The sequence below is a fragment of the Salvia miltiorrhiza genome, chromosome 1, assembly GCF_028751815.1.
Source record: "Salvia miltiorrhiza cultivar Shanhuang (shh) chromosome 1, IMPLAD_Smil_shh, whole genome shotgun sequence".
Classification (NCBI taxonomy): domain Eukaryota; kingdom Viridiplantae; phylum Streptophyta; class Magnoliopsida; order Lamiales; family Lamiaceae; genus Salvia; species Salvia miltiorrhiza.
This window is the reverse complement of record NC_080387.1, coordinates 49716003-49740601: the sequence shown is the minus strand read 5'-3', so window position 1 is coordinate 49740601 and position 24599 is coordinate 49716003. Positions and strand designations below refer to the sequence as shown.

Sequence of the window (24599 nt, the reverse complement as noted above, 5' to 3'; positions counted from 1 at the left end):
AGAAAAATGACACCGATATTTTTAACGTGGTTCGGCCAAACTGCCTACGTCCACGGACCCACACCAATATATTAGAGAATCAAAAGGAGGAGTACAACAAAAATACCACACTGTATTTTGTATCTGCCTACGCAGAGGCTATCTCTCAACTCACTTTTATCACTCGTGTATAACTTCCACACTGAAGTTTTCTCTCACAAGATTTTTCTCTCTCTCTCTAGCAAATAACACTTCTGCTAGGTGGTGTTGGTTGTGGGGTATTGGGGTGGTCTTCATACTGCTGTGAAGGCCTCAATTTATAGCCAAACCTTAGCCTCCAAATGAATAGTATTTGCAGCAAAGGTTGAAAGTTTGGCCGCAATGCTTGAAGAAAATAGCAGCAACTTTTGACCTTAAAGCCATTTGCCATAAAAGCTTGGAAAATTGGCATGGCTCTAATAGTAGCCCATGCAGTAGCCTTATTTGACTAACAATCTCCCACTTGAAGACTGATTTCAATCTGTCTTCACACCTTGATCAACACAGCAGTCTTTCTGTCTTAACTGTAAAGACATTGGTGCGTCGTTTTACACCAAAAATATCCGGCAGTCAGCCGGTATGCCCACACTGCGCAGACAGCAGTAAGCAAAATCGTCTCCCAAGGGACTGGCGAGAATTTCTCCAATTAAAGTCTGCAAAGTAACCACGAAATTTTGAGAAGAAAATATGGAAATTACTAAACTTAAAATTAAATAAATAAAATCCGAATAAACCAATTTTTCCAATTAACCAAAAGATGAATAAAAATTCCAACAATTAATAAAAGAATTCCAGCAATCAATTAAGTCCACCCTAGCTCAATTATTCCGATCATCGATGCAAAAATAACTTTAAATCATGCAAACAAACCAGTTATAATCACCGAAGACGCTTCTGACGTGATCTTATTTCTCCTTAATTATTCGGTAACCAGGAAGACGCTTCACTAATTACTACCCTAATCGACTGACAACCGTAAGAGACGCTCTATAGATTTAATGAGCCGATAGCATTAATATCTAGAGAAACCCGATTCAAAACCAATAAACTCTGACGCAGGATTATTGAATTAAGACTGCTTTTCCCTTGACCCTGATGTGTCAATTTACCACTAATCAAACCTAAACCACAATTACGGATGGCCGGTTCAATTGGCTATATAATTAATTCTAACCCAATAAATATTTGCAACTATCTAATGGATTAAAACAATTAATATCATTAAACATGAAGAATCGCAGATGCAAGCATAAAAATAAAGTATAAGAACAATTAGATCTCACAGAATAATTTCGCTAGTGCTTCCCTAATCAATGCCGGAATATAGAAATTTAGCTAGAACTCATAATAAAAATAAATCAAACAAAATAAATAATTAATTGCAAAGGAAAGATGAAGGAATAAAACTTGAATTTAGAACTCCAAATTTGCATCCACAAATTTGCTTCAAAGTTGCCGTCTGGAATATGTATGATATCTCCAAAAACAAAGTCTCCCTTCAATTTGATCTCTAGCTAATATATATATAACTAAGGAAAAATCAAAACCTACTAACCTAGTCTAAATAGGCAACTAAAAAAAAAAATATAAAGTCCACAAAAACAAACTAGTGGACTACTAGCTAATTAACTAACTTAAAATCAGTCCAAATCAAACATGGTGGCTCAGCATGTCTTTCTTTTCGGCACTTTAGCCTTCAATCCATGCAATCAATTCACGCCCAGGCAGAATGGGCACACTGCACGGCAGACGTGCACAACTTCCTCTTCACACAGCTTCACGACTTCAAAACTCTTCTCTAAATCAATACTTTTCTCCAAAACCTATCAAATACCATAAACATTTATATAAGACCATAATTCATATCCAAAGACGATATTTAACACGAATTAAACATAGAAACCACACCAAAATCCCCCAAATAAATGCGTATAAATACGCCCAATCAAATCCCCCAACACTTAAACAAAGCTCGCCCTCGAGCACCAAAAAGAACAAAACGACAGGGAAGGAACAAAAGAAGACTCAAAACAGCAAAAACAAAGCTTTGGCAACAATATGATAGATAATACTCAAAGTCTTGATCAAGATACAATCATCCACAAACCACTAATCATGCTCTTGCTCAGAAAATTATGACATGATCTTCATTCAAGTCAAAATTGTGCAAATTCAATCATGTCTCACCAAGTTCACTCAATTTCTCTCAAAAGACAAATATGGACAGAATAGATTCACACAATTCACAACTTTATGCCTTCAAACATAGCTTGCCGTTATGTCACTATCTCCACCAAAATATGGAACCAATGCACAAATCAAAAGGTCTTGCACTTTGGTTGTAATGGGGCTATGGTACGTACAGGTGGGATAAAACAAGAAAAAGGGGATCAAAGAGGCTCAATATATGATTGAAAACATGCAACACACCAGACCTTCCATCAATAAAACTCTAGAGTAACTCCTCAACATATCCACAATCCTCTAAACGTATGCATTTTATTATAGAACTCTATTTTTCTTTTCTTTTTTTTTTCTTTTTATTTTTTATTTTTTTTTGTTTTCAATTTTTTTTTTTTTTTTTTTTTTTTTTTTTTTAACAGCATATATATCCCATAGAATCAATGAACTATCTCTCAACACACTAAAATTATAGGAGTACTCATCTTCTCATCTCGTCATAATCTAGTGCATTCACATGTTTTCAAGGGACAAAAGCAGGCTAAAACAGGCTAAGGCTCAATATATGTGAGTTTTCATCAAACAAAAAGGAGCAAATTAGGCACAAACGGGCTCACTAAGGGAATAGTGAAGTTTCGGATAATATGTTCAGGCCAAACAATGGTTATTCCTAAATGCCTTAATCATTTTCATGCATTAAATTCTCAAACTCAGTCTTGACTATGGCAACAAGGCAAACCAGAAATTCGGCATTGAAGTTCGAATCAATCACTCATCAAAGAAACAATTAGAGCTAGTCATGTGTGCTCATTAGGGCTCAATCCTCACAATTTAGTAGGCTTCAAGTATTTTGATCAAATTTTGCACGTTTTTCTCATACAAGAATACCTACGAACATATGCATAATTCCATCACAAGAGCAACAGCCTATCATACCAAATCCAATATCCTAATCTCAACTCTTCACATCATCCATCATAATATTGCCAAAGGTCTCGAAACTGACTCGAAAACCAAATCAACAGATCAACAGAGCAAAAACACACAAAATAAAGACACCCCCCCACACTTGGACAACACAATGTCCTCATTGTGTGAGAGTATGACAGACCAAAACAGAAACCAACAGACAACTAAAGGACAGAAGCTTCAAAAACTAAAAGCAAAAAAAAAAGAAACACTTCCCTGAACGGTAATCAAGAAGGTGGAGGAGGGCGTAGTCCGAGAGCGTGCTCCACCGCTGCCAATCGTGTGCTCAAGTCCACCGCCCATGGCGGTGGATGAGTGTCAAAGTGGGTGCACAACTCCGTGCGCAAGGTGTGAAGCTGCGGCAGGAACCAGGGTGGGGGAGTAGTGGAGTTGGTAGTGTGGCTGGAAGGACCTGCACAAGAAGATGAAGGGGCAGTGCTCGGGCCTACAATGCCCGGCTGCGTCAACTGAAAAGAGCCGGAGCTCGCCAAATAGACTAGACCCATGGCCTGAAAATCCGAAACAGTGAAAGTAGAGACAGGCATATGAATGGGCCAACGAAAAGTGTGGTGCAAAGCACGAGCTAACCGTGTGATTAACCCCCCAAGTGCAATGCGTCCTACCAACCGATTGGCGCATGCTCGCCATTGTAAAGCTACCCAATACCCACAATTAACTTTCACTCCTCTCCGCATGCAATCCAACAGAAAGATTTCACTATGAGTAACAATATTCATTGAATCCACACGGCCAAACAAATTATAGGAAAGGAAGCGATGACACAGACGCAAAGCTGGGTCAGATATGTTCGCACTACGAGAGCAACCCTTCCTGTAAACTAACTCAGTGGAAAGGGCAGCCCATGTGGCGTCAATGGAAGTAGAAAAATCATCAGGTAGAGCACAGAGAGCAGACACATACTCATCACTAACTACAGACTCGTCTGTTTCAAATCCTAACCTTACATTCAACTCATTCACAGACATATGATGCCAATCCTTATTCAATAAAAATGAAATAGCCTGAGGATGATCTAGAGGCAAATGCGAACTGAATTGAAATGAAGAAATAAAATCAAGCACCAATCGGAAATAAAGAGGCTCATCACAAGTCAAGAGTGGAGACCACCCAATACTTTCGAAGTGCCTTTTTATTTCCTCATTTACCCCTAACATATGCAGATCATTCCAATCAAATAAACGAGGAGCAGTCAGCTGGCGTTTTACATTGCATTCATACCTCGCACCGACTTTGGTAACGGTGAACCGGCTGTGAGGGACAGCGGGTTTCCGGCGCTTGGGCTTCTGGCGCGGCCTCGTCTCAGCTTGCTCCTCCTTTTCCTGCTCGTACTCTCCGTCTTGTTCCACCTGTTCATCCTCAGCTTGCTCCTCTTCTCCCTGCTCGTATGCTTCGTCTTCAGAATCTGATGTAGATGCAATCTCATGCACGCGGGTGTCGATCGTGATAGGTCGAGCATGCTGGCGGCTGCTCCGCCTCAAAGGGGTGGAGGTCGTAGTTTGTGCCTTCGCCTTACTACATGTGGGGAGCTTGGCTTTCCCGCTGGTGGATTTGCGTAGCTTCTTTGGCGTAGGAATGGCCACCTTCCGACGTCTCTTCCTTGAGGTAGACGGTGATGGAGAAACCGGAACGTCGGAGATGGTGGCTGAGGCTGAGGGCTCGGCGGATGGTACGTTCTCACACGTCGGTGGCGGTGAGAACACAACGATGGCTAAAGCATCGGCCGAAGACATCTCAGTGGTGGCGGGGAGTGTTCCGGTGGCTGGAAGGGCCGGACTCGCGCCGGCAGATGGTGCTTCCTCGGTGGGTTGGATTGGGCATGGAGATGGCAGCTTGGGCTTGCGGGCTGGCAGTCGCTTCTTCCTCGTGGGAGCCATGGTGAGCTGAATCTACAGCGGTGGGCGGCAGAGGTTGAACAGCGGACTGGAACGGCGCGGTAGTGGTGATCGGCGCTGCTGTAGTGGGGTGGCTGAATGATGGGGGGAATGGGCGAAGGTGGCTGGGCGACGGGAATGGTGGTTGTGCGGTCGCTGGTAGTCGGGGCAGGGGTGGACGGACGGCGGCAGACTGGAGTGATGGCGGCTGTGGTCAAGGCGGTGCTGCTTGGCCGGAAGAGGGAGGTGGTCGCCCGGTGGGGAGAGGGGCGCAGCGGCGGGAATTGGGGGGGGAAATTGGGGAGGAATTTTGACTAGTCAAAATAAAACCCTAGTATTGAATTTTGCACATTGCTCCCCCAATTCTTAAGTAACTTCCATGCGGCCCCCAGCTTCACATCTTTTTCAGAATAGCCCCCAAACCTGCGAAAATTATCAAATCACACCCAAATCAGTTTTTTTTTTTTTTTTTTTTTTTTTTTTTTTTTTTTAAGAAAAACGAAAAAAAAAAAAATAATAATAATAAAAAAAATAAAACAAGGGCAAGAGAAATCGGGTTGCCTCCCGATGAGCGCCTTTGTTTAACGTCCTTGGCTGGACAGAAAAGAAATTCCAAAAGCCTTAAACTATGGTTGGAGATGTCAGGCTAAGCGCATTGAACGACTCCAGCATAATATGGCTTGAGTAATTGTCCATTAACCTTAAAACACTTTTGTGTTTCGAGGCTTTGGATTTCCACAGCTCCATGAGGACTCACACTAACAACTTTAAACGGGCCCAACCAACGAGATTTCAATTTTCCTGGCATAATCCTTAAGCGTGCGTTAAACAAGAGAACCTTCTGCCCAACTTCAAAGGATTTCCTTCGAATGTATTTGTCATGTAGAAATTTGGTTCGTTCCTTGTAGCGACTTGCATGGTCATACGCCTCCAATCGAATCTCCTCCAATTCTTGCAGTTGAAATTTCCGCTCTTTGCCAACGGCTTTCTCATCCAAATAGAATTCCTTCACGGCCCAAAAGGCTTTATGCTCCATCTCAACAGGTAGATGACATTGCTTCCCAAAAATTAGCCGGTACGGAGACATACCAATCGGCGACTTGAATGCAGTGCGGTATGCCCATACCGCATCGTCCAGTCTCAAACTCCAATCCTTTCGTCTCGGGTTGACTGTTTTTTCAAGGATGCTCTTGATTTCTCGGTTAGAAACTTCAGCCTGACCGTTGGATTGTGGATGATATGCCGTGGCAACTCGATGGTGGACTCCATATTTCTTGAAAAGTGCTTCCAAAGTGCGGTTGCAAAAGTGAGTTCCTTGATCGCTAATGATGGCACGTGACACTCCAAATCTGTTAAAAATATTATCCTTAAGGAACCCTGCAACAACTTTAGAGTCATTAGTGCGGGTGGCCTTCACTTCCACCCACTTCGAAACATAATCAACAGCCAAAAGGATGTAAGAATTTCCAAAAGAACTAGGAAACGGCCCCATAAAATCCATCCCCCAAACGTCAAAGATTTCACAAACCAAAATAGGGACTTGAGGCATTTCATTGCGAGAAGAGATATTACCTGTTCTTTGGCACTTGTCACAATTTTTGCAGAAATTGTAAGAATCTTTAAAAATAGTTTCCCAATAAAAACCACAATCAAGAATCTTACGTGCCGTTCTTTTGGGACCAAAGTGACCTCCACAAGCATGAGCATGGCAAAAATTCAAAATGGAATGAATCTCCTCATCAGGGATGCAACGTCGTATCACTTGATCCGCACAAGTCTTCCACAAATAAGGATCATCCCATATGAAGTATTTTGCTTGGCTCCTCAACTTATTCTTACGGGCTGTCTCCATTCCCTTAGGAAAAACTCCAGCAGTTAGAAAATTAACCAAATCAGCATACCAGGGAGTGTTACCGTCGATGTGCAGCAGCTGTTCGTCTGGGAAGTCGTCTGGTATGGGCATACCGTCCGACACAGTCTGCAGTCTGCTCAGATGGTCAGCTACCAAGTTCTCGGCTCCCTTTTTATCTTTAATCTCCAAGTCAAATTCCTGCAAAAGTAGAATCCAACGGATCAAGCGAGGCTTAGATTCTTTCTTAGAGAGCAAATACTTAAGAGCTGCATGGTCAGAGTACACAACAACTTTAGAACCAATCAAATATGATCTAAATTTTTCACAAGCAAAAACGATGGCTAAAAGCTCCTTCTCCGTGGTTGTGTAATTGCATTGAGCCGGGTTGAGAGTTTTGGAAGCATAGTAAATCACATGGCTCTCTTTCCCAACTTTCTGCCCTAGCACTGCTCCAACGGCGTAGTCGCTTGCATCGCACATGATTTCAAAAGGTTCTCCCCAAATTGGTGGCTGAATGATGGGGGCAGAAGTGAGTCTACTCTTCAACAAATCAAAGGCCTCCTTGCACTTGTCATCGAACACAAAAGACACATCTTGATGAAGCAACCTAGTGAGAGGTTGAGCAATCTTTGCGAAGTCTTTTATGAAGCGCCTATAAAAACCTGCATGGCCTAAGAAAGCACGAATCTCTTTCACATTAGAAGGATAAGGTAACTTAACAATCAAATCAATTTTCGCCTTATCAACTTCTACTCCTCTTGTAGAAATCACATGCCCAAGAACAATCCCCTCTCTCACCATGAAATGACATTTCTCAAAGTTCAACACCAAATTAGTGTCGACACATCTCTGCAAAACTTGTTCAAGATTAGTCAAACAATGGTCAAAAGAGTCTCCATGCACAGTAAAATCATCCATGAAAATTTCTATGCAACTCTCAATCATGTCAGAAAATAGACTCATCATACAACGCTGAAAAGTACCAGGAGCATTACATAATCCAAACGGCATACGACGCCATGCAAAAGTGCCAAAAGGACAAGTAAAAGTGGTTTTCTCTTGATCTTCCTGAGCTACAAAAATTTGAAAATATCCAGAGTAGCCATCAAGAAAACAAAAGAATTCCTTACCAGCCAATCGCTCAAGCATCTCATCAATGAAAGGTAATGGAAAATGATCTTTCCTAGTAGCATTATTCAACTTCCTAAAATCAATGCACATACGCCAACCAGTTTGCAACCTCATGGGAATCAACTCATTCTTCTCATTCTTAACCAATTGAAAACCAGACTTCTTAGGAACCACATGAACAGGACTGACCCATGTACTATCAGAAATCGGATAAATAATCCCTAGATCAAGCAATTTAAGAATTTCTTTAAGCACAACTTCTTTCATGACAGGGTTCAATTTTCGTTGAGGATCCCTAGACGGCTTACTATTAGGCTCAAGTAAGATTCTATGCATGCAAGTAGAGGGACTAATACCTTTGATATCGGCTATAGTCCATCCAATGGCAGATTTATGCATCTTAAGAAGACTTACCAACCTTACCTCTTGTTCTGCACTGAGTTCATTGTTGATGATCACTGGTAGCGTGTCATCCTCTCCTAAAAACACATATTTCAGATGCTGGGGCAGTACCTTCAAGTCCAGCTTCGGTGGCTTCACAACAGAGGGCAAAATCGGTTCTGTGCTGGTCGGTATGGGCATCCTGCTCGACAGGTGCCGAATTGGAATTTCCTCCGTTGAGTACAGCTGCATGATGATCTCTCTAATGGCTTCATTCTCCTCAGTTTTGGTGTTCTCTTCAGTTAGGGAACTGAAAATAACCTGTTCAAGCTCATCCTCCCTGAAATTCTTAACAAATTCCTCAACCAAAGGGTCAATAACATCAATCATGAACACAGATTCAGGATCCTCAACATGCTTCATAGCCTCAAAAATATTAAATGTGACAATATCTCCATCAAATTCAAGGCTAAGCATTCCACTATCCACATCAATTTTTGCCTTAGCAGTTTTCATGAATGGTCTCCCTAAAAGAATCAAGGATTGCTTAGCAGAATCATCCATATCAACAATATAAAAATCCACAGGAAAAATCAAATCATTGACCTTGACAAGGACATCCTCAACAACACCTTCGGGATATGCAGTAGACCTATCAGCTAACTGAATGATAACACGAGTGTCTTTCAAAGGTCCTAATTGCAAATCCTTATACACAGAAGGGAAAAGTATCAATTAAGCCCCTGTCGTGGTGGCCCTTTTCACTTCTGGCCCCCTATACTCGAAGGGGTATCAACTAAACCCCTGAACTAAATAAAATTGAATAATTTCACCCCTTGCCCTAACCCCCAGTTTGACGCCGTCTGTGTAATTTAATTATTTAATTTTTTTTAATGCGGGCCCCACACTTAACAGCCTCAACCCTCTTTTTATATTTGGGGCAAAATTTAAATTTGATGAACCCTAACTCGCGATAGGGCTTCAGAAATTGGGAGAATTTGCGTTTAGGTTAGTGAAATTGGTGTAGGGTTTGTCGATGTTCTTCGTCTTCGATTAGATTCATGAGTTTCAATACAGTTTCCGGTGGGAATTCGTCGAGCTCATGGAGCAGTCGACGTCAGTGCGATGAATGGGAGAATAATCCAAAGTTTTGTGCGTGCGAAGGTAAAAAGTGTAGGGCTTCCTTGATGACATCATGGACAGAAGATAATCCCGGTAGGAGGTTCTACGGTTGTCGGAATTGGAAGGTATGTGCGTTGGTTTCATTGGTTGTGTTTTAGTTGAATTTTAAGTCGCTTGAACTCCTTTTTTTTTTTCATATCTTAGATAAAAAATTGTGGTTATTTTGATTGGATGGACGAACCTATGAGTGAAAGAGCAAAGGAAGTTATCAATGACTTGAAAAGGGAGAATCTCAAGCTCTTGAAGTTCAAGGAAAGCTCAAGGTCAAACATTGATGTGGATAGTGAAATTGCTAAGCTTTGGGATGTTTTGCAAGCTTTGAAAGAAGAATCAAGGAAGATAAGGAAGAAAAGTAGATTTATGACATACATCTTGCTTGGCTCTTGGTTGATGTTTGTATATTTCGCTCTAGCTTAGTTTAGTTTGTCTATGTAGCTTGATCTTGCTTGGCTCTCGGCACCTATCTTTTTTATGAAATGATAGGCATTGTCATTTTGGTTCATTTTGGTTCTTGGTTGATGTAAGATAAGCATTTCATGTAATATATTTTGCCTATGAAATGAAGTATATATTTGCCTATTGAATGAGGCATATTTCATGTATTATCCCCTGTTTTGTATGAATAAAATGGTAAGCAAAAACTCGAGTTTGCATACACCAAAGTAACAAGAATTATAAGCTGATCCAACAACATTCATCCTTGGCAGGAAACTTCAATAAACAAAATAGTATAGCAATCACATGAAGTCTAGGCATTACAAGTTTGAAAACAGAAAAACCATAAATAAAAACACAAGTTTTTGTTCATTGCCAACACAAGTGTTTGTTGAAGCCATCAAAAACAAAAAACACCAGTAGATCAATCATCCGAAATGCCAATTCAACTGGTTGATCCAGCAGTTGAATTCACATTTTTTCCTCGCGGTGACCTCCTGAGGATTGCTTGAACCTGCGCCTGTTTTCCTTTGCCTCTTGGAGGCTTGAATGGATTGGAGGCAATCTTCCTTGCTTTTGAACTCTGTCCCTCTCCACCAGTTTGAAGTTCCTTTCTCTTTTCTTTCCTCAACTGAAGTTCATTTGGTATTGCAAATTTCGTGTTCGGATCAGCAACTCGAGGGGTTCCCTCATCTATCACAACTGACTGTGAGCTGCCACTCTATTACAAACAACACATCAATTGGTTAACTTCTTTGACAGTGTATATTGAATGAATAAATTGGTTAATTGATGGACTTACATGTAGAACTGTCCTCCCAGTTTCAGGGTTAATATACAAGCCAACTCCAGAGTTAATAGAATCTTGTGTTTCCTGTGTAACATATAACATATAAGAGCAAATCAATAACCAACTTCAAGGTTAGTTGTTTCAATGTTAGAAGGATACCTGAACTGGTCTTTGAGGGCAGTTATACTTCTTGTGGCTCTCACTCTTGCAGATGCTGCAGTGTTGTTTCTGTCCTATCTTTGATAACTTGTGGCTCGTCCTTGGCTCATGTTTTGCTCTGACTCTTACCTTCTTCGGTCTCCCAATTTTCTTCTCCACAGGTGGAGGTTCTATGGCATCAGATTCTCTAACATTCCAGAACTTGTAACCTGGTACAGGCTTGATGGAGTGTTCATATGACTTCATGAATGTTGATTTGTGATACCAGTGCGACATCACACTCATGGGATCCAGAGATGAAGAGTACATGGCAGCCAGAGCATGACAGCAAGGAATACCAGTTAATTCCCAAATCCTACAAGTGCACCTTTTTTGATCCAGAGAAACAGTGTGTTTGTCCATACCTTCCCCTATCTCGTACCCATCCTCACCATTCCATATTACATTGCAACACATAGATTCAGTTTTTGCAAGTTCAAATAACTTCATGCAGTTTGGTGACCAATCCCATTTCCACGAGGCAACACTTCCCTTTCTATCCCTAATTCTAGACATGGCTAAGACTCTCATGTCTTCACACATACTTATGATTGGCTTATGCCTAGCCTGCATTATGCTAGAATTAAAGGACTCGGAAATGTTATTGTCTACCATATAAGTACTGCACCTGGTTGATTGATATGCACGACACCAATTCTGAGGAGGGTAGTGCATGAGGTCCTCAGCTGCACTCTTTTTGATGGAGCTTATCTTGGCCAAACTGAGTTTGAACTCCTCATGAAATGAGCTCCAGGCTGCCATCCAAAATCGTTTTTTCAGCTCCTCTCCCCTCCATTTTTTACTCCAGTTGGAGTATATGTGCCGTGCACACCACCTGTGCTCTGCCTCTGGAATTTGGTCCTTCACAGCTTCCATCAACCCCTAAAACAAGCAAAAAAACCATGTATTAGTTGCACCACCAAAGCAAAATGTATCAATTAATATAGAGAGTACCTTTTGCATATCACTCATTATGGTAACAGTTGCACCATCTCCAAGTTGGAGCTCTTGTTTCAGCCAACTCACAAACCAGCTCCAATTGTGTTTGTTTTCTTTATTCACTATTGCCCAAGCAATAGGAATCACACCGTCATTGCCATTTTTTCCAACCGCAGTTAGAAGGCAACCAAATGTTACACCTTTAAGGTGACAACCATCCAAAGAAATCAGGGGCCTACAACCCCCCTTCCAGTTCTGCCTGCAGGCATCAAACATAACAAACAGTCTCTTAAAGACCCTCCTACCGTTAGCCAATTCATCCTTGCTCAACTGAAGCTCCATCTTTGAACCAGGGTTGGTCTCCTTCACCTTCTCAATATAACCAATCAACATGTTGAATTCCTGCTTGTAACTGCCTCCAAGCTTGGTGATTATTGCTCTCTTTGCTCTCTTACACTTCCCCATACTCACATGTAGTTTCAGGTGCTCTTTAACATGTCCCTGCATATCCTTCGCACTGAATCTAGGATTCCTGTAGACTGTATCTTTGAAATAATTTGCCAAGTATTTTTTAGAAGCACTTGGCACTTCTCTTTGCCTTGCACAAGTGTGCTCTGCCACTAGAGTTTTTATGATCAACCCCTCTTTATCTCCATCAGCCGATGCAAGCAATACAAAGGGACAATCCTTTTCACTGATGCATACAACTCTAACTCGCTTAGGTTCATTCTTCATGAACTTAAGCTTGTAACCAAATGTCACTGAATATCTTGCCAAAGCCTCCCTACAATCCTTTGCCTCGGCAAAGGTCATGCCTAGTGCAAAGTTCCCTTGTTGTCCCTGTTCTCCAGATCCTATCATGCACTCCTCATTCACTATATCTTCATCACTCTCTGACTCATTGTCACTGTATGTACTAGAATCAGAGTCCGAACCAATCCCTAAAGGATCAGAAAAAGTGTGATCATGCTCATCCCCTTCATGCTCACTACTTATTTCATTTACACCTATACCATCATCCTCTTCTACAGCATCATCTTCTCCAATCTCGGCATCAACCCCCTCACCCTCATTTTCGATCTCCAACCCATGAATATCCTCTAATTGATCACCTTCCTTTTCCTCATCAAACAATGGTAAAAGTGTAACAGGGGGCAGGGGATCTCTTTCATGGTCAGCAAACAAAAGAATCTCCTCTGCTCCAAGCAACTCAAGATAATCAAACACTTTTTTACAATGCTCATCATTCCTAAGTAACACTAATCCCTTTTCAATGGTATAATCTCCATCCAAAGCATACACACTCTTAGGTCTACTATCATAACACTTAGCAAATTCTTCAAATATACGATCAAGACTCATGTCATCAACATTTTCGTCAATTTCAACAGAATTATAGCCATCATAAACCAATTTTGCAGTTTCTAAATCCTTCTTCCAAATACCCCAATAATTAAAAACGAAGGTTACACGACGCATGCTGCAACAAAAAGAAAAAGGAAACAAGAAAACCAGTTCACATTCAACCATTGCAAGTGCGAAAACAATAAGACCTAGAAAATTCTGACATCCAAATAAAATTGCATGCTCTGAAACTTATGAGGTTTCCACCACAAAAACAGAGTAGATAGCTTACCTTGATCGTGATTTGGTGGCCTGACACAACAGCTTCGTCTTCCTCTCGCTCGTCTTCTCTGGAATCGCCTGATTCAACGATGGATGAAGGTTTGAGAGTGAAGAGGGTGAAGAGACGATTCATATGGCCATCGGTTAGGAAGCCCGCCAATGTACTAAGTAAGTGTGGGGCCCGCATTAAAAAAAAATTAAATAATTAAATTACACAGACGGCGTCAAACTGGGGGTTAGGGCAAGGGGTGAAATTATTCAATTTTATTTAGTTCAGGGGTTTAGTTGATACCCCTTCGAGTATAGGGGGCCAGAAGTGAAAAGGGCCACCACGACAGGGGCTTAATTGATACTTTTCCCTACACAGAATAAGGCATGACATTTATGGATGCTCCTAAATCTAGCATGGCTCTCTCAACAGTCTTATTACCTATAATGCATGGAATGGTGAACATACCAGGATCTCGACATTTTTGGGGTAATTTTCTTTGAAGAACAGCAGAAACATTCTCACTCACTCGAATTCTCGCATCATTCCCAAACTTCATTTTCTTAGAGCATAACTCTTTTAAAAACTTTGCGTACCTGGGAACTTGCTTAATTGCATCAAGCAAGGGCAAGTTTATTTCTACCTTCTTGAAGATTTCCAGAATATCCTTCTCTTCTTCAATTCTCTTGTTCTGAGCCAACCTAGAAGGAAAAGGTGGTGCAATCAGTGATTGAGGAATTGAAACCTTAGGTTTTCCACTTACCTTAGAAGAGATAGGCTCGGTGGATTCTGGTGACTTTTCACTAATTGCATCGTCCTTGGCTTCATCGGGCTTTTCTTTGTCCTGCTGCTTAGGCTGTGGCTCAGCTAGAATTCTCCCACTTCTTGTAGTTACAGCACTTGCATTTTCCTTGGGATTCATCTCCGTGACAGAAGGAAGTCGGCCTTGATTCGCCTGCAGCTTGTTCACCTGAGTGGCTAACTGCGTGATTTGTGTGCCCATATTACTCAACGCTGCCTGGGTTTCATGCTGGAATGCCTGCTGACTTTGCACCAAATTCTTCACAATTTCACTGCTCTGGGCGAGGCTCTTCATGATATCGCTCATATTGGGTGCAGAACTCGGTGCAGGACGTGCGGTATGGGCATACTGTCCAGCCTGCGGCGGATTCGGCGCGTACATCCCTGGTTCCTGCTGTCTCCACCTAAAATTTGGGTGATTTCTCCACCCTGGATTGTAGGTGTTGGAAAAAGGGTCGTTTCGCCTTTGCCTTTGTGCGTTCATCTCTTGCTCATCAGCGGATCCCATGCACGCTTGCTCAGTATTATTATCCTGCAGAGATGGACATGCATCAGTAGGATGATTATTTTCAAAGCAAATTCCACATTGAACGTGTTGAGTTTTAGAGACAGCAAGTCCTCTAACTAAAGAGGTGAGAGCATCAATTCTCTCGTTCATGTTGGAATCTTCTACTTTCTGCACTGGCCTATAACGATCATCATCCTCATCCTCATATTGTTGGCCATTTGAAACCATGTCAACGATGAGTTGCTTTGCTTCGTCCAAAGTTTTATTGGTCAAGCTTCCACCACAAGCAGCGTCAACAATTTTCCTATCAAAAGAAGACATACCACGATAAAAATAGTTAGTAAGCAATTGGTAGTCAGAAAATCCATGATCAGGACACTTGCGACACAGCTGTTGGAATCTCTCCCAATAATCGGCTAAACTCTCCGCCTTCTTCTGTTTAATGCTGCTAATGGCCATTCTCAAATTTGCAGCTCTGGACTCAGGAAAGAATTTTCGCAAGAATTGTTCTTCTAAATCTCCCCAAGTTCTAATCGAACCAGGAGGAAGATCAAAAAGCCAATCTCTCGCTCTACCCTGCAAAGTATGAGAAAAAGTCAATAGCCTCAAATTATTTTCAGTAAAACCATGAGGGCGTAGAGTTGAGCAAACTAGATCAAATTCAGCCAGATGCTTGTGTGCACTCTCTCCAGGTAAATCACCGAATTTGGGTAGCACTTGAATGAAACCAGGCCGTATTTCAGCGTTGCCATTAATGGCAGGAAGGACAATGCACAAAGGGCGATTGCTTCTATGACGGCCTAACTCTCTGATCAGTTGAGGTGGTTCCTGTCGAGGATCAACGATCTCTCTATCGTTCTCCTCATCCCTATTGTTACGGTCACCCATTGGATCTTCAATTTCTTTTTGATCCTCAAGACTCGGTGGAGAAGAATTGGATTTCTTTTTCCACTCCTTAGCTTGCTTCTTCAACTTTCGTGCGGTTTTCTCGATTTCTGGATCAAAAACTAATACGCCTGTACGAGAAGAACGGGGCATAAACTAAAAATAAAATAACTTAAAATAAAAGACAGACTGAAATCAGTAAAATCCTGCTTAAAACCAATCCCCGGCAACGGCGCCAAAATTTGGTGCGTCGTTTTACACCAAAAATATCCGGCAGTCAGCCGGTATGCCCACACTGCGCAGACAGCAGTAAGCAAAATCGTCTCCCAAGGGACTGGCGAGAATTTCTCCAATTAAAGTCTGCAAAGTAACCACGAAATTTTGAGAAGAAAATATGGAAATTACTAAACTTAAAATTAAATAAATAAAATCCGAATAAACCAATTTTTCCAATTAACCAAAAGATGAATAAAAATTCCAACAATTAATAAAAGAATTCCAGCAATCAATTAAGTCCACCCTAGCTCAATTATTCCGATCATCGATGCAAAAATAACTTTAAATCATGCAAACAAACCAGTTATAATCACCGAAGACGCTTCTGACGTGATCTTATTTCTCCTTAATTATTCGGTAACCAGGAAGACGCTTCACTAATTACTACCCTAATCGACTGACAACCGTAAGAGACGCTCTATAGATTTAATGAGCCGATAGCATTAATATCTAGAGAAACCCGATTCAAAACCAATAAACTCTGACGCAGGATTATTGAATTAAGACTGCTTTTCCCTTGACCCTGATGTGTCAATTTACCACTAATCAAACCTAAACCACAATTACGGATGGCCGGTTCAATTGGCTATATAATTAATTCTAACCCAATAAATATTTGCAACTATCTAATGGATTAAAACAATTAATATCATTAAACATGAAGAATCGCAGATGCAAGCATAAAAATAAAGTATAAGAACAATTAGATCTCACAGAATAATTTCGCTAGTGCTTCCCTAATCAATGCCGGAATATAGAAATTTAGCTAGAACTCATAATAAAAATAAATCAAACAAAATAAATAATTAATTGCAAAGGAAAGATGAAGGAATAAAACTTGAATTTAGAACTCCAAATTTGCATCCACAAATTTGCTTCAAAGTTGCCGTCTGGAATATGTATGATATCTCCAAAAACAAAGTCTCCCTTCAATTTGATCTCTAGCTAATATATATATAACTAAGGAAAAATCAAAACCTACTAACCTAGTCTAAATAGGCAACTAAAAAAAATAATATAAAGTCCACAAAAACAAACTAGTGGACTACTAGCTAATTAACTAACTTAAAATCAGTCCAAATCAAACATGGTGGCTCAGCATGTCTTTCTTTTCGGCACTTTAGCCTTCAATCCATGCAATCAATTCACGCCCAGGCAGAATGGGCACACTGCACGGCAGACGTGCACAACTTCCTCTTCACACAGCTTCACGACTTCAAAACTCTTCTCTAAATCAATACTTTTCTCCAAAACCTATCAAATACCATAAACATTTATATAAGACCATAATTCATATCCAAAGACGATATTTAACACGAATTAAACATAGAAACCACACCAAAATCCCCCAAATAAATGCGTATAAATACACCCAATCAGACATAACCGGTAGTGCTTCTCCTGCGATCTACCGCACCGGCAAAATCTGCATCTACAAAACCTTGTAGTGCTACATCACCTCGTCGAAAGCACAAGCATCTATCAGTAGATCCACGTAGATATCTCAATATCCACCTTACTGCTTCCCAATGCTGCTTTCAAGGATTTGCCATAATTCTGCTCACAACTCCCACTGCATGAGCGATATCTGGTCTAGTACAGACCATGGCATACATCAGACTTCCAACGGCTGAGGCGTAAGCTTATAATTTTATAAATTCAATTATCCAAACACTTGACAACCTATAATCTTTTGAAAAACTACATCTTATAAGCTGTTAAAGCTTATAAGCTAATTAAACTAAGCTTAGCCAAATACCATCTTAATCAAATGTATGATTTCCATGATTGTGCTCATGATTGACAACTCAACCTACATTCTAATCATATAAGTAAGTGATTATATCACTCCAAAATTCAATGAATTACTTAATCACGCTCTAATCTTATTAATTTTATTTATCTCAATCATTAGACTAAACACCCCATTTTTTAAATTTATTTTTTGACATTGAGTGGAGGTCCGTGTTGCTATGCCAGCACAACATGCTCTATTACAATAAATTTTATTTTTATAAAAATATTATTAAAATAATAAATATACCAACACTGCAGAAGATTTATTTATCATGGTGCAGCAAATCGGCGATCAGGTCTGCCAAAAAGATTGTAGACGAACAAGTGGAATTACAAGGCGAAGAGCTTCCCTTTCAGGTTCAAGTTAGGCTTTTGAACAAGAACGAAGCACTGCTTAGCTTGGCAGGTAACAACTTTAATGTGTATGCTCAACTCTATTAGGGGTGTCTACTTTTGAGGATTAAAAATAGTACACTTTATTTACTTACGTAGATTAGAACTTTGGGGTATCCCAAGCCCCTTGATTATAATCATTTAAGCTAGTTTTGTTGGGATTTTGAATCGGATCACAAGGTTTACCAGTTTTTAGTGAAATGTTCTATTTGGTAGAGATAATTAATTCACTTATGCTTGCATTTGGTACATCAATGAGCTGATGACAAGAATGAACTATTTTTGGAGTAGAAATCTTAAATGGCCATAGAAATGCAAGATTTAATATTTTTCCAAGAGTAGTTTGAAGATCAAGAATGACTCTGACATCAGCTTTTATAGCGGTCGGCGGTCGCATTGAAACAACTCGATGGGATAAAATGAAGTTCGGCTCAACCTAAAATAATATTGCCACAAATACACCATGATCTGTTCAACCTACAAAAAGCCCTGGTTTGGATTTGTAAATCTTCTTTTAAGAGGGGTTTGATTTGAGTGATATGATTGGTAAAAAATTTAGCTTAGAGAGTGTTTGACTGAGTTTATAAGCTCTTTAAAATAACTTATAAGATGTTTAGAAGTTTATAAGTTTTTTTTTTCAAAATATTTGGCAAAATAAGCTCATAAACAAATTGTAAGTTCTAAAAATAAACTCCAATAACTTATAAGTTTTCCAAAAGATAAGTTTCTCTATCTGAACTTATTTTTTAATAATCTTATATACAAAATTATTTTATAAATACTATTCAATTATAATTTGTAATTTTTATCATATACCATTTCAAGTTCATCTCTTTTCGATTTATCTTTTTAGCATTGTTTCTCTCTCTCTAGCTTATAATTTTATAAATTCAATTATCCAAACACTTGACAACCTATAATCTTTTGAAAAACTACATCTTATAAGCTGTTAAAGCTTATAAGCTAATTAAACTAAGCTTAGCCAAATACCATCTTAATCAAATGTATGATTTCCATGATTGTGCTCATGATTGACAACTCAACCTACATTCTAATCATATAAGTAAGTGATTATATCACTCCAAAATTCAATGAATTACTTAATCACGCTCTAATCTTATTAATTTTATTTATCTCAATCATTAGACTAAACACCCCATTTTTTAAATTTATTTTTTGACATTGAGTGGAGGTCCGTGTTGCTATGCCAGCACAACATGCTCTATTACAATAAATTTTATTTTTATAAAAATATTATTAAAATAATAAATATAATAATAGAAGACGTATGACACGTAAAATTGTTTTTGGGACATTTGATCTTATCTGCAAACATGGCACAGTCCCAATATTGGCTGATTTGGGATATGCGTGGAAAGGCCCAAAACAAACTCAGGCATTAAGAGGTAGGCTTGGCCCAACCCAAAATCTTCCTTTGGCCCGGTGGTTTGGGCCCGGCTCGTCTACGTACCTTAAACTTTGACAATCCACTAATAATTGCATTTATTCTTGTATTGTCAAAATTATTTATGGATTGAAATTTTGAAGCTACCTGTAAAGATGCTAAAGCAAGTTTCAAATTAAGTAAAGCAAGTAATGATGATAAAGCTGCCACTTTAATTCCTTTCCAAACTTAACACTCCATCAAATTCTCCCTCGACACTCTTTCGAACATAGATATAATCATATTTCCATTTAATCGTGTTTTTGCATCATTTTATTTTTTTCTGAATTTTAAGAAATTTTGATCATGGCGGCTTATGCAGCTTTGGCTTCTCTCATGCAAATCATAGATCAGATCGAGCATCATCCGTATCCTCCGATTTCTTTGGACAAAAAACAAGTTGAATCTCTCACTGAAACTGTGGCCTTCTTGCAGGAATTTCTCCAAGGCTACAACTCCCCTTCTGCCTACAGCGACGAAGCTGATCCGTTGGAGATGCGTATTGCAGATGCAGCTTATGCAGCTGAAGATCTCATCGAATCACATATTGTGGATCGAATTCTTCCCGCTGGATCTGAAGATCGAAGGAATGGGATTCGGTTCCTCAATTGTTTTCAAAGTCGAAAAGAAGCCACAAATGATGGTGAAAAGATGAATTCCTTGGACTTGTATGAAGGCCTGCAGAGGGTGATAGAAGACATGGATTTGATCAAGAGAGAAGCGAAGGTGATCCTCACAGACAAGCTCAAAGTCGGAGATCAGTTGCAGATACGTTTCTCTGCGACTGTATCTTCCTCCACTGGGCAGAAAAGCACAATGGTGGGCTTCGATGATGTCTTGCTTGAACTCATGGATAAGCTCACCACGGGGCCGCTCGATTGCCACGTCATCCCTATTGTGGGGATGGGCGGAATTGGTAAGACTACTCTTGCCAAAAATATTTATGCACACTCAATAATTAAGGAGCATTTTGATGTTTGTGCTTGGGCTAAAATCTCTCAACAATATAACTCGAGAGAAATTCTTTGCGAACTTGTTTATCAAGCCAATAAAGAAGGCAACTTAAAATTGAGAAAAATGAGGGAAGATGAAGTAGGGCTAGCACTCCACAAAAATCTATCACATAGAAGGTTCTTGATTGTGTTGGATGATATGTGGAGTGTTGAGGCATGGGAGAAGATACAACGCTTTTTTCCAGACAATAGTAATAGTAGTCGGATAGTGGTGACAACTAGGTTATCCAATTTGAGTTCTCAATTGGATAACAACAACTATAGCCTTGAAGTGAAATTTCTAGATAAGGTTAGTAGTTGGAATTTGTTCTCCAAAATTGTGTTTGGGGAGAAAAGCTGCCCTCTTGAACTCGAGAAAGTCGGAAGGAAGATAGTAGAGAATTGCAGAGGACTTCCATTGTCAATTGTTGTGACGGGAGGTCTTTTGGAAAAACAGGAGCATACAAAAGAATGTTGGGAATCTTTTGGGAGGCACTTAAGCTCAGTAGTGAATTTGGAGAACGATGAACATTGCTTGAAAATATTGAAATTGAGCTACGACCATTTGCCGGTTCATCTAAAGCCATGCTTTCTTTATATGGGAGTGTTTGAGGAAGATAGAGAAATTCGAGCTACAAAAATAATCAAGCTATGGGTTTCTGAAGGATTTCTAAAGCCAGTAAGCGGGAAAAGTTTGGAAACAATTGCACGAGAGTGCTTAAAGGATCTGATTGATAGAAATCTGATTCTAGATATGTTGGGAACAACTGGAAATGTTAAGTACTGCATAATTCATGACTTGTTGAGAGATCTATGCTTGATAGAAGCTCGAAAGGAGAGGTTTTATCATGTGGTGGGAGGTACATATAGCCAACGCCGCATTGTTATTCCCAGAAGTACTTCCAAAGAGAGGGTCATTGACGCCTTGGAATCAAAGCCACTCGCCCGTTCCTATATAAGCGACAATGCAACTATTCGACGGCTGCCCAACTCGAGATTCTTGAGAATATTGGAAGCATATGAGAGATATGGAAATCAATATTTTGGGCATAGTTATGTTTTAAGGAATATGTTTGAGTTTGTAAACTCGCGGTATCTTGCTGTTGGAGCTCATCGTCACGCGAAACTGCCTACTTCCATCGATCAGCTGTGGAATCTGCAGACGTTGATCGTTGCTCATCCAAGGAAAGTGGATGCACCGGTTGAGATTTGGAAGATGCCTCAACTTAGGCATGTCATCTTCTATAAACGGGAATTGCGTCTCCCAGATCCTCCTAGTGAGCACTTTGTGATCATGGAGAATCTGCAGACGCTCAAGGGGATAAGGAATTTCAAGTGCGATCAAGAGGTGGTAAAGAGAATTCCTAATATCAAGAAATTGGGATTGACATATAGCAAGGATAAGGGGATTGGGGTGCATGATGATGATTATGATTACTATTGTTTAGGAAATTTCGAATGTTTGCTTAAATTGGAATCTCTTAGCTGCAAGGGTAGTCGATTTGATGATTATGTGCACATGGCAACCTTCCCACACTGTCTAAGGAAGTTGAGTCTTGAAGCAATTCTGTTTTATTGGCAAGAAGTGTTGGAAAAGATAAGTTGGTTGCCCCTTCTTGAGAAGCTTGAATTGACGTGTGGACACTTTAGAGGAGGCGAGTGGGAAACGAAAGAAGGTGGATTCCGCAGCCTCAAATTCTTGTCGTTGAACTTTTGTTTCAACTTTGAGCAGTGGACGACGGAGAGCTCTCACTTCCCATGCCTTGAGCACCTTTATCTTCGCGGATTAGAAAAGTTGAAGGAGATCCCTACAGAGATCGGGGATATAGTGACGCTCCGGTCAATTGTGTTGGATTTTTGCTGTGAATCAGCGGAGGAATCTACGAGACAGGTGGTGGAGAAACAAGAGGAATTACAAAGAGAGATTGCAGTTGTGGTCAGGAGGATGAACCGAGAGTTGGACACATACAAAGTTTTAAAACATGGGTTTAAAGCAAAAATAAGCAGGAAATTAGCACAAAGTATCTAAGGAATGGCACAAACATCTCTAGCATGGCTTTTCTTATAGGATTGTGTGTGTTAGATAGTATAGAACAATCTGTTTTCAAAGATTGATGTACAAGTATATGTTTCTTTCTCATTTCATTTAGTAATTGTAAGAAAAGTCCCAGTGTACTCTAGATTCAATGGGAAGTTTCCGATTAGGATGTCGTGTGTCATTTCATCGAATAGTTGGAGCATCCCAGAATACCAGATTCTAATGGGCATTTTATCAAACGGTTGGAGAGCACATGTTTTCAATAGATCTCATCGTATTTTCTTGACCTCTACAGTTTTCCTATTCATAATCCACAGTTTCTTTTAGGCTGCGTTTGCTTTGATGGATAAATTTATCCATGGAAAAAGATGGATAATAAGAATTTATGCCTTTAAATGTCTCTTTTCTTTTCCAACATTTGACACAAAAGCATTTTTCCTTCTTTATTTTCACTTCAAGGATGAATAACATTATCCCTCCATTTGAGTGGATAATATTATCCATACTTGAAGTGAAAATAAGGAATGAAAAATGGTGAACTTCTCTTTTGTGTAAAATATGAGAAAAGAAATGAGACATTTAAAAGCATAAATTTTTGTTATCCATCATTTTCCATTGATAAATTTATCCATCAAAGTAAACGCAACTTTATTGGTTTTGTTTTTGCTGACGAGCTTGTGCATTTGCTCCATTAAATGGTTTCAAGGCAACTACTGCAAAGGCTGATGTCGGAGTTCTTGATTTCGATACAACTCTATGGCAATTAAGGATTTCTACTCCAACCGCTATCACAACACCAGAATTGTGCCTTATTTCAGGGATTTAGTAGAATCTGTATAATTGCAGAGTAAAGTTGTGTATTTGATGAAAGGAAAGGATATGTTCTTGGCTTGATTACAAAGAGGAAAATTCACCGTTCAATATACATATCCAGCCTTTTCAAACAAAGAAAAACGTCAATGTGTTTCTTAGAAGCTAACCAACCCACCCAACTGATATCAAGTCCTAGCCGTCTATTATTTTTTACTATCAACGGCTCACAGAAATTAACCTGACTTTTGTAGCTGAATATGTTCCACGCCCACCAAGTGTTTGGCTTAATTTAAACCTGCACAAAAATGTTTGATGAAAGTCCAAGCCTAAGTTAAAGCTGCAGAGGATAGAACAACAAAGAATAGTGTGAATTAAAATGAAGTTAGACTTGAAAAAATATACGCTAGAGCATGTTGCAATATGTAGACTTGTCAAACATTTTTTTTTTCCACACTAGACTAGTTAGCATCAAGAGCATGGAATCTAGCGAAGGTGGTTCCGACCAACACTAAAATATAGTATTATACATATATTTGCACATCAAAATTTGAAAACATGTTATCCTATGCTATCTAACACACATAATCGTATAAGAAAAGTCAAGCTAGAGATGCTTGTGCCATTCTATGTAGTTTCAGCAATTTCCTGAATATTTCTTCTCTAAACCCATGTTTTAAAGCTTCGTGTCTATTAAACTCCTGCCTCTTCCTCCTGACCTCAACAATAACCTCTTCTTGTAATTCCTCTCGTTTCTCCACCATCTTTCTCGCAGATTCCTCCACTGATTCACAGCAAAAGTCCATCACAATCGATTGGAGCGTCGCTATAAGCCCAATCTCTGTAGGGATCTCCTTGAACTTTTCTAATCCGCGAAGATAAAGGTGCTCAAGGCATGGGAAGTGAGAGCTCTCCGTCGTCCACTGCTCAAAGTTGAAACAAAAGCTCAACGACAAGAATTTGAGGCTGCGAAATCCACCTTCTTTCGTTTCCCACTCGCCTCCTCGGAAGTGTCCACACGTCAATTCGAGCTTCTCAAGAAGGGGCAACGAACCAATCTTTTCCAACGCGT

The 24599-nt window shown here is 39.9% G+C and overlaps 3 protein-coding genes across 3 annotated transcripts; 1 reads left to right on the top strand and 2 right to left on the bottom strand.

Moving 5' to 3' along the window:
- Positions 1–547: 547 nt before the first annotated feature.
- On the bottom strand, positions 548–5515 carry LOC130990003 (uncharacterized). The gene is made up of 2 exons (XM_057914189.1): positions 4408–5515; positions 548–3580 (listed from the first exon to the last, which is right to left on the bottom strand). Exons 1-2 carry the CDS (start codon positions 5061–5063, stop codon positions 3487–3489), a joined length of 750 nt encoding a protein of 249 aa, XP_057770172.1. The 5' UTR covers positions 5064–5515; the 3' UTR covers positions 548–3486.
- A 39-nt stretch (positions 5516–5554) lies between these two features.
- Positions 5555–15930, bottom strand: LOC131009359 (uncharacterized). The gene is made up of 8 exons (XM_057936657.1): positions 14995–15930; positions 13960–14916; positions 13605–13672; positions 11984–13448; positions 10991–11911; positions 10844–10915; positions 10556–10762; positions 5555–9132 (listed from the first exon to the last, which is right to left on the bottom strand). The coding sequence occupies exons 1-8, from the start codon at positions 15928–15930 to the stop codon at positions 5707–5709; spliced, it is 8052 nt and encodes a 2683-aa protein (XP_057792640.1). The 3' UTR covers positions 5555–5706.
- A 4408-nt stretch (positions 15931–20338) lies between these two features.
- Positions 20339–22708, top strand: LOC131009347 (late blight resistance protein R1-A-like). Its single transcript, XM_057936647.1, has one exon. The coding sequence runs from the start codon at positions 20339–20341 to the stop codon at positions 22706–22708; it is 2370 nt and encodes a 789-aa protein (XP_057792630.1).
- The last annotated feature ends 1891 nt before the right edge of the window (positions 22709–24599 follow it).

Excerpts from the sequence above, each read along its gene's own strand:
- LOC130990003 (XM_057914189.1), bottom strand. The coding sequence starts at position 5,063 with ATGGCTCCCACGAGGAAGAAGCGACTGCCAGCCCGCAAGCCCAAGCTG. Across the intron at positions 3,581-4,407 it reads GTTACCAAAGTCGGTGCGAG|GTCCTTCCAGCCACACTACC; the intron begins GTATGAATGCAA and ends CTTCTTGTGCAG.
- LOC131009359 (XM_057936657.1), bottom strand. The coding sequence starts at position 15,930 with ATGCCCCGTTCTTCTCGTACAGGCGTATTAGTTTTTGATCCAGAAATC. Across the intron at positions 10,916-10,990 it reads GCCCTCAAAGACCAGTTCAG|GAAACACAAGATTCTATTAA; the intron begins GTATCCTTCTAA and ends TATGTTACACAG. Across the intron at positions 9,133-10,555 it reads GCAAAGGAAAACAGGCGCAG|GATTTGCAATTAGGACCTTT; the intron begins GTTCAAGCAATC and ends TCTGTGTATAAG.
- LOC131009347 (XM_057936647.1), top strand. The coding sequence starts at position 20,339 with ATGAATTCCTTGGACTTGTATGAAGGCCTGCAGAGGGTGATAGAAGAC.